General features: G+C 45.4%; 1 protein-coding gene across 3 annotated transcripts in view; it reads left to right on the top strand.

Annotated features, from left to right (window-relative positions):
• slc44a5b (solute carrier family 44 member 5b) overlaps positions 1–4587 on the top strand; it is a 276251-nt gene extending 271664 nt beyond the window's left edge. For all 3 annotated transcript variants that reach the window (XM_059648177.1, XM_059648181.1, XM_059648178.1), the window contains one exon: positions 1443–4587. In XM_059648177.1, coding sequence (XP_059504160.1) covers positions 1443–1561 — 119 coding nt within the window. In that variant the 3' untranslated portion in view covers positions 1562–4587. The remainder of the gene's footprint in view (positions 1–1442) is intronic.
• The last annotated feature ends 5346 nt before the right edge of the window (positions 4588–9933 follow it).

Raw genomic sequence — 9933 nt, forward strand, 5'->3', positions numbered from 1 at the left:
CAGGCGATGAAAGGTCAGTAAGGCTCACCATTGAAAGTGATTTTAGCCACTGTGTGTGATAAGGAGGTCAGGCAATGATAACAAATCTGTAATATATTTGCCTTTATATATAGGGTACAGGGCTACACTCTTGTGTATTTTTTTTACTATTTAGGATGGATATAGTTTTAATAAATATATTAGGAAAGAAAAAAAACAAAAAAAATTCACTGCTAATCCTGAAAGCATTTGTACACGATGTATGAATACAATGATTATGGTGCTGTTTATATTTATGTATAAACTCCATGTTGCACTGTTTGTTCACTGCTGGGAATTATTCCTATAGATACAACAACTTGCATTTGACTTTTCAAATGAGCAAATCTGGGATAGCTCTCCTTCGAGCTGGAGATGCTAAGAGGAGGTTTGATTGAGATTCAGTCAAATAAATCAGAAATACATGTTTCCAAGGGCAGGAGGTTCAGTGAATAGAGGGAGAGAGATTGAAGGGAACTGGGGAAAATCCCCAGAGAGGCGGAGATGAGGGGGATTGTTTTGCACAGAGAGTTGTTGGGATCTGGAATGTGCTGCCTGAAAGGGCAGTAGGAGCAGATTCAATCATAGCTTTCAAAAGGAAACTGGGGAATACTGGGAAAGGGGTCCTGCTTACCTGGCAGTGGGAATGGAAGTGTAGGTGCTGGGCTAATGGGACAACTCTTGAAATTTCCACTGTATGCTACACAGGGCAAGATACCACTGTCCTGACTGCACGTTTGAAGGAAAGCAGAAATGGTTAGTAGGACATGAACGTCAAAAGGATTAGTATTCCCAACATCATACCGTGGGATCAAAGCCAGCGAAAGATAGGAATGTCACATCAGTAAGAGGCCATTCAGCCAGCTCTTGCTTGAATTACTAGTTAATACCATTGGCTAGCCTTGTAGTAACCCATCCTTAACAACATCTTTGATACTTGCCAACACACCCAATCAGAAACATCATTACACATCCCTCTCTGGAGCAGGTGGGTCATGAGCATAGGCCTCCTAGGTCAAAGATAGGAACAATACACTGTGCTACAAGAGCCCCACACTTGCAATACTCGCTCAGTCTCAGCTGGAATGATCTTGTGGATTCACAGTTTCAAGAGATATCTGAGGGGGCAAGCGGAGAATGTTTCATACATCCACAGACATCTCCATGTAGGGAAGTGTTCCCTGATGTCCCCCGAATGGCCTGGTTCCGGTTCAAGTCTTCTGCCCCTTGTTCTGTCCACAGCTCCCCCGTGGTATTTCCAATGTATGTTAGACTGGCCCATCACAGGATAGGGAGGTGAGTTCCCATTAATTTTGCAGTGAATTGTAATGAGGCTGTGTGATTGCAGCCTTGGCACCATCTGGATTGATGTGTAAAATGGTACTGAGATGCTTGTAATCACTGCCTGTAATTCCTGTCTGTAGTGGAAGATTTAGAGAGGAATGATGGATCGGCTGACAGGCCATATTTCATGAGTAAAACATTGATGAAGATTCTGAACGTGAGGAATGTGAAGCCTGAAGATGAGCGACACAGACGTTGAACTTTTCACAGGGACTTGACTTTCCCCATCCATCAAAAATAAGGCTACACCAACAACAATAAGCATTTATGTAGAGCATTTAACATAGTGAACCATCTCAAGCAGCTTCATTGGAGCATTGTCCAACTTTTGATACATCCAAGTGACTGGGAACCAAATTCCTGTCTTTCAAAATGTTTAAAGAAAGATAAAACCCTACAAACATCTTGTATCTCTTCTTCGTAGGAATTTGGTTCTAGTCAGTGACTTTGTGCATAAGTCAGAAAGCTTTATCAATTTGAGTGCAGAAAACTGGTATTCTCTGAGAGGACTGGCTCTAATCTGCAGCTTGTGCCCCATCCCTGGCATAGCCTTCACACATGACATCATGGTTTCATCATATGTACATGCTGTCGTTATGTCGGTCAGTTAACTTGGGAATTCAGTGCTTCCTGTATGTTTTTACTCATGACCCCATTACTGTGTGTGTTAACATTTGCCTTAAAGTCTTGCACATAGGATTTGAACATTCAAGCTCCAGTGGAAAATATTGCAGAGAGGAAATTAAACTTCTCAATAGATTGTTCCCCAAACCATGACCAGCTGAAGGCGGCAAGTATCCACTGCTGCAAGAGCCTTGATTTTGATGTTTGTGGAATGTCAGAATTAGTGACAATGTTGAAAGGAAACGTGGAGAATCCACTAAATTTCAAAATATTGAGTCAGAATGAAGCAGATATCCAAAATGACTGGAAATAAACCCTCATCTCTCAGTATCAAACAAGGACGTATTCCACCAGCACTTCCTGAATTTCCCTTTCTTTTAAAATTTTCCTGTTTATCCTGTGGAAATGATCTGGTCTCACTGTAATGGTATTTATTCCATCCTTTCTACCTACCAACATTCTGGAAAACTGCACATTCCTCGGACTTGACGTTCTGTAAAATAGCAGGTGCTATGTTGCTTATCTTTCCGAGATTATGGAGTAACTGTAAGAGGACGAGCTTTCACACTGCCTCACCATCGTGACAGTCTGAGCATCATTGATGGGACCCTTCCTTCATCCTCAACCCATTAATTCCAGAGGCTCAAAGACCAGAGAAAGAAAACATCAGAGAATTTCCTCTTCAAGAGGTGACAGTTTATAAAGACCAACATGAAATGACCCCTGTCACAGTCACGAACCAATACAGCTCTCTCTCTCTCATTCTCAAAGGCCATGCGACCACCAGCCAGAGCTCCATTTCAGGAACTTCCTACTACCTGGGAAATGTAGACCTACACAATATCCAATCCATTCCCACTCTTAAAGTGAAAACTTGGATCCCCTGCACATCAGTGATCTGTTAAACTCAAAAGAATGTATTAATAGATCAATCTATACACTCCTTCCATTATTTTATGTGGGTATCTTACAGACTGGAGACTACAGAAAGTTCAGGAGAAAGAGGGGACTTTGAACCAGTGGTTCCCAAAGCTAATCTTGCTAATTCTGCGCAGAAAAGTCACAACAAGCAAAACTGGTACAATGGAGCCAGCTTTCTGTGGAAGGAAACAATAGATAGAGAAGACTGGCCAGTTCCTGGAGCCTATTTCACCACTCAGTCAGCTCAGGGTAGATCCATATGGTAACTCCATCCAGCTAGCCTGATGATGTAATTCTTCATTACCTGAAATTAATCCATCCATCTCCGTTTGGGAATGTTACCTGATCTCCAGCTTCAGTCATCTTCCAGAGGGAGGAAGTTCCGCACCCCCATAGACAAGTGTTTCCTGATGCCCCATCTCCCACACAGCCTGGTGTGGATTTGAAGATTCTGCCCCTTTGCTCTGGACTTGTTCCCCCTCCGCCTCCAGAGGAACTAGTCTCCAATCCACTTCAGTTCTACCTGATCCACACTGAAATGTAGGAAATACTGAACAAACATTACTGATGAAGTGCTGAAGATTCCCATCAGTGAGTTGGACGGTGGTAAACCCCATTGTGCAGAGTCCCTACATGTTGACTGTTCCCAATGGAGGAAACAGACCAGAAATCATTCAAATGAGGAAATCTTCAAAAATGTCAATGGAACTCAACTGTTTTCCTTAAAGGCCCTACCCATCAAAACCCCAGGAAAATGGCCTGGAGTCCTTTCTGATTTCTGGTTAGTTGGTCCTTTGATGGTTGGGGCCCATGAGGTAGACAATGCCTCAGGGTTGTTTCTCTGGGAGAGTGAGAGCTGGGAACCAGTGGATGACCTTGTTAGTGGAACAGGCCCCTCTCCCAACTCCATCCCTCACTCCTCCGTTAGATGTAAGAAAGAGAGAGTGACGCTCAATGATTGGGGAGACAAGGCAGAAAGGTAGTGGGCCTGTGGTTTTGTATGTGTCGGGTGAGTGGGTGTATGGGTGTATTAGGTGTGTGGGAGGGTGTGGGGTAGGAATAGGGATGGGGTTTCTGGTGTCAGTTCATTCTTGTCCTCCTCCCTCACAGATGCTAGTAATCATTGGCTCAGAAAGTTTAATGCACTGTGATCACTGAAGATTGCCTGCTGACATGAATTGAAGGAGACATTTGCTTTGGGTGCACTCTGGTATGTGGAGAGGGAAAAGGGCCACCTGATTCATGCCTAGCCTGTACATGCAACAGGTCAGACCTATGTCTGTAAAGGGATCCATCTCACCTTCATTCCACAGCCACCTCTATATGAAGCACTAATGTACTGATAGAACTAGTCTTCATTACTAGGGACTAAATTCAGGTCTTAATGCCTCGGTTCTCCTAACTTGCAAATCTTACCAATGTTTTATATATACATAGATCATTAACAGATCGGTTTATTTGTACAGTTATTTCATACCGAACTGATCATTTGCATGGAAATTTGAAGCTTTAAAACTTAATTGATGCTTCTGCTGTGCAGAAACCTGACCGATTTTGCCATAAATATTTTGTGTGATTAACTTTGAATGTTTGGTATTTGATGCAATGTATTGTCCCTCAGAGCTCTGTAATAATAAAATTTCCTTACCGTACTGAGTTTTATTCAACAGCAGTGATTATGATGCGTTGAAATATTTACATTTAATAAACTTTTTCAATAATAATTGATTGTTTGTTTGTTATGTACTGGGTTTTGTAGTATGTGTGGGAACAGCCTCTGATCAAAGCCAGTGCTGGAGGATTCCGGACAGAAGCACATTCTTAAAGCTCCCTAGAATCACAGGATCCCTACAGTGTGGAAGCAGCCCATTAGGCCCGTCAAGTCCACAGTGACAATCCGAAGAACATCTCACCTAGACCCACCCCACTACCCTATCCCTGTAACCATGCACTTCCCTGGCCAATACCCCTAGCCTGCACATCCCTGTACACTGTGGGTAATTGAGCATGGCCAATTCACCTACCGTGCACATTTCTGGACTGTGGGAGGAACTAGAGCACCTGGAGGAAACTCGCACAGACACAGGGAGAATGTGCAAACACCAACTCCCTGCACGTTAAAGCCCGACCCAACATCAATCTATTCCTACTCTAACAGTTCAAACCTCTGTCGCACCCGCTTCCTCACTCCGTTCAACTGTAAGAACTCAATAATAAATCAAGCTGTATATTCTTTCCATTATTTTACAGACAGTATCTGATCATCTCTAAGTGTGAACTGCTCTACGATAAACACACCCTTGTGCACATTTAGTATTTCAAAATATTTAACGGAAGTATCATAGAAGCAATGCAACGCTTCTAAGTAAGTAGTATCAGAAAGTACTGCAGTCACAGAGTCAGTACTGAGGGAATGCCGCACTGTCAGAGGGTCAGTACTGAGGGAGTGTCGCACTGTCAGAGAGTCAGTACTGAGGGAGTGCCGCACTGTCAGAGGGTCAGTACTGAGGGAGTGTCGCACTGTCAGAGGGTCAGTACTGAGGGAGTGTCGCACTGTCAGAGGGTCAGTACTGAGGGAGTGTCGCACTGTCAGAGGGTCAGTGCTGAGGGAGTGCCGCACTGTCAGAGGGTCAGTACTGAGGGAGTGTTGCACTGTCAGAGGGTCAGTACTGAGGGAGTGCCGCACTGTCAGAGGGTCAGTACAGAGGGAGTATCGCACTGTCAGAGGGTCAGTACTGAGGGAGTGCCGCACTGTCAGAGGGTCAGTGCTGAGGGAGTGCCGCACTGTCAGAGGGTCAGTACAGAGGGAGTGTTGCACTGTCAGAGGGTCAGTACTGAGGGAGTGCCGCACTGTCAGAGGGTCAGTACAGAGGGAGTATCGCACTGTCAGAGGGTCAGTACTGAGGGAGTGCCGCACTGTCAGAGGGTCAGTACTGAGGGAGTGCCGCACTGTCAGAGGGTCAGTACAGAGGGAGTGTTGCACTGTCAGAGGGTCAGTGCTGAGGGAGTGTCGCACTGTCAGAGGGTCAGTACTGAGGGAGTGCCACACTGTCAGAGGGTCAGTACTGAGGGTGCGCTGCACTGTCGGAGGGTCAGTACCGAGGGAGTGCCGCACTGTCGGAGGGTCAGTACTGAGGGAGTGCTGCATTGTCAGAGGGTCAGTACTGAGGGAGTGCCCCACTGTCGGAGGGTCAGTACTGAGGGAGTGCCGCACTGTCAGAGGGTCAGTACTGAGGGAGTGTCGCACTGTCGGAGGGTCAGTACTGAGGGAGTGCCGCACTGTCAGAGGGTCAGTACTGAGGGAGTGCCGCACTGTCAGAGGGTCACTACAGATGGACAGTTGCACTCTCAAGGGTCAGTACTGATGGAGTGCTGCACATTCCGAGGGTCAACGCTGAGCAAGTGCCATACTGTGGGAGGGTCAGTGCTGAGGGACTGCCGCACTGTCAGAGGGTCAGCGCTAGTGGAGTGCCACACTATCAGAGGGTCAGTGCTGAGTAAGTGTCACGTTGTCGGAGAGTCAGTGCTGAGGGAGTGCCGCACTGTTGGTGAATCAGTACTGTGCGAGTGTTGCACTGTAAGAGGGTCATGTGATTGCATCTTCGTATTGAACAGACCTCCTGATTTGCACAGCAGTCTGGCATTCTCTTTACTCACCACACAGTGTCACTGTTTATCTGGAACGTGATGAATGAAAAGTGAAATGTATTGCAACTTTCTTGATACTATTCCAGAAATGAGAATGCAGTTTACTCCTCCTGAGCTGTAATAACTGATTCTTCTTTCCCTTCAGGATCTTATCCTTGATTATTTAACAGACAAACTGCACCATTCTGCAACCTTAACTCTGTTTCTCTCTTCACTGATGCTACTGAGCTCCTTAATATTTCTGGAATAGAACACAGAACAGTACAGCACAGACAGAAGCCTTTCAGCCTACCATTTCTGAGCCAAGACGATGTTATTCTAAACAAATCCCATCTACCCGCACATGGTCCATATCCCTGTACTCTCTACCTGCTCATGTCTGCCTCAATAGCTCTTACACATTGCTACGGTATCTGCTTCTACCATATCCATTGGCAGCATATTCCAGGCACCTAACACCCTCTGTGCGAAGGTAGGACAAGGTAAACAGTCGTCCCTCAAGACTTATTAGAAATTATTGGACTTTTGTATTCTTTAGGAGCAACTTTACTCAGAAACATCTGTAGAACTACCTAAAAATAAAACGGTAAAAAGGCCTCTCTAAGCAATGCATATTACATTTTTATTTTTAAAAATGTAGTTTTCTTAACATTAGATTACCTTAAAGTAAAGCATTGTGATACTTGCAGACTGGAAATATTTGAATAAAACTCTGAAGAGTTTAAAAGAAGCTGAGAAAGTTAAAGCTCACGTGTCTGAAAGCTCAAGAATAAAGTCATCAGATTTTCCAGACTGAAGTTGAAATCAAATTAAACTCATCTTTAAAACATCATTCACAGGATGAGGGCATGACTTTCAGGCAGCATTTATTGCCCATCCCCAATTGCCCAGAGGGCAGTTCAGAGTCAATCACATTGCTGTGGGTCTGGAGTCACATATAGGCCAGACCCAGGTAAGGATGGCAAGTTTCCTTCTCTAAAGGACTTTAGTGAACCAGATGGGTTTCTCACACAATCAGCAATGGATTAATAGTTATCACTAGACTCCCAATTCCAGGTTGTTTGAAAAGTGAATTCAAATTCCAACAAGTGCCATGGTAAGATTCAAATCCAGAATGCAAACTTGGTTTCTGGATTAATAGCCCAGGATAACACCACTAGGCCATTGCTTTCCCATTTATGTGCAAGGAAGGGATTTTTCTGATGTCAGTACTTCTCAAGAGGCACATTTGTGTACCATACACGGGTACTTTTGGGATCATTTTGGGTATTTCACTTGCAAAATCTTGAAGTGCATCATAAATCCATTTGAAATAATTCATTTTGATTAGTAAACTAGTTTTGTTGTAGTTTGTTTCAGCAAGAGAACATCTCATTAAAATTAAATTCACTGAATCAGGTTTCAGTCTGACATCTAAGACAACAAAATGTGAGGCTGGATGAACACAGCAGGCCAAGCAGCATCTCAGGAGCACAAAAGCTGACGTTTCGGGCCTAGACCCTTCATCAGAGAGGGGGATGGGGAGAGGGAACTGGAATAAATAGGGAGAGAGGGGGAGGCGGACCGAAGATGGAGAGAAAAGAAGATAGGTGGAGAGAGTATAGGTGGGGAGGTAGGGAGGGGATAGGTCAGTCCAGGGAAGACGGACAGGTCAAGGAGGTGGGATGAGGTTAGTAGGTAGATGGGGGTGCGGCTTGGGGTGGGAGGAAAGGATGGGTGAGAGGAAGAACAGGTTAGGGAGGTGGAGACAGGTTGGACTGGTTTTGGGATGCAGTGGGTGGAGTGGAAGAGCTGGGCTGGTTGTGTGGTGCAGTGGGGGGAGGGGACGAACTGGACTGGTTTAGGGATGCAGTTGGGGAAGGGGAGATTTTGAAACTGGGGAAGTCCACATTGATACCATATGGCTGCAGGGTTCCCAGGCGGAATATGAGTTGCTGTTCCTGCAACCTTCGGGTGGCATCATTGTGGCACTGCAGGAGGCCCATAATGGACATGTCATCTAAAGAATGGGAGGGGGAGTGGAAATGGTTTGTGACTGGGAGGTGCAGTAGTTTGTTGCGAGCTGAGCAGAGGTGTTCTGCAAAGCGGTCTCGAAGCCTCCGCTTGGTTTCCCCAATGTAGAGGAAGCCACACCGGGTACAGTGGATGCAGTATACCACATTGGCAGATGTGCAGGTGAGCATCTGCTTAATATGGAAAGTCATCTTGGGGCCTGGGATGGGGGTGAGGGAGGAGGTGTGGGGGCAAGTGTAGCATTTCCTGCGGTTGCAGGGGAAGGTGCCGGGTGTGGTGGGGTTGGAGTGCAGTGTGGAGCGAACAAGGGAGTCACGGAGAGAGTGGTCTCTCCGGAAAGCAGACAGGGATGGGGATGGAAAAATGTCTTGGGTGGTGGGGTCGGATTGTAGATGGCGGAAGTGTCGGAGGATCTTGGGTGGTGGGGTCGGATTGTAGATGGCGGAAGTGTTGGAGGAACATCTGATTAGTCCAGTAATATCACCTGGCATCAGCACAACCCTCTAGTCCAACAACGGAGAGCTTTGCCATGGTGCAGACAAAGACTTTTAAAAACCTATTTAGAAATTATGTAAAAATGAAAGTCTAATAAATGAAGTATGAGTGAGAAGGTGTGGGTTGAAGCAAGGAATATAAAGTTAGCACCATAGAAAGCTGCTCCACTGTTAGGATGGCACAGTGGTTCAGTGGTTAGCATCGCTGCCTCAGCGTCAGGGATTTGGATTTGATTCCACCCTCAGGGAATTGTCTGTATGGGGTTGGTGGAGTTTTTACATTCTCCCCATATCTGCATGGGCTTCCTCCCATAGCCCAAGGTTAGGTGGGTTGGCTACGCTAAATTGTTGAGGGATGTACAGGCTATGTAGATTAGCCATAGGAAATGCAAGGTTACTGGAATAGGGTGGGCTTGGACGGGATGCTCTTTGGAGGGTTGATATGGGCTAAATGGCCTTGTTTCATGCTGATCCTACGGTGATCCATCATTTTGCTTCTTTCAATAAAAGAAGCTGTGTAGAGTCATTACATGGTGCTCGATTTCATCACCATCCTCAATGTACTTCTTCCAAGTACTTGGTGTGATATTGTTGATGAGGCACCTATTTGGGGAAAGGTGTTTGCATGAGGCAATTATAAACTTCTAAAATAAAACCCGGAGCTAAACTTCAAGGAAAGATCATGTGCCCAGTATCAAAAGCAAGTTTTTTTTGCAAGAAACGTGACTGCCCACATCCATGTAGAGCAGCCCATTTCTGGGGTCAGCTGAATTGGAGTTTAGGAACGCCTGCCTTTGGATGGAACAAAGTCATTGATATCTATGGAGTGTTGCTACTGTACATACTATGGTCTTGATAGGAAAGCAATTTT

The sequence above is a fragment of the Stegostoma tigrinum genome, chromosome 8 (genome assembly GCF_030684315.1).
Source record: "Stegostoma tigrinum isolate sSteTig4 chromosome 8, sSteTig4.hap1, whole genome shotgun sequence".
In the NCBI taxonomy this organism is placed as follows: domain Eukaryota; kingdom Metazoa; phylum Chordata; class Chondrichthyes; order Orectolobiformes; family Stegostomatidae; genus Stegostoma; species Stegostoma tigrinum.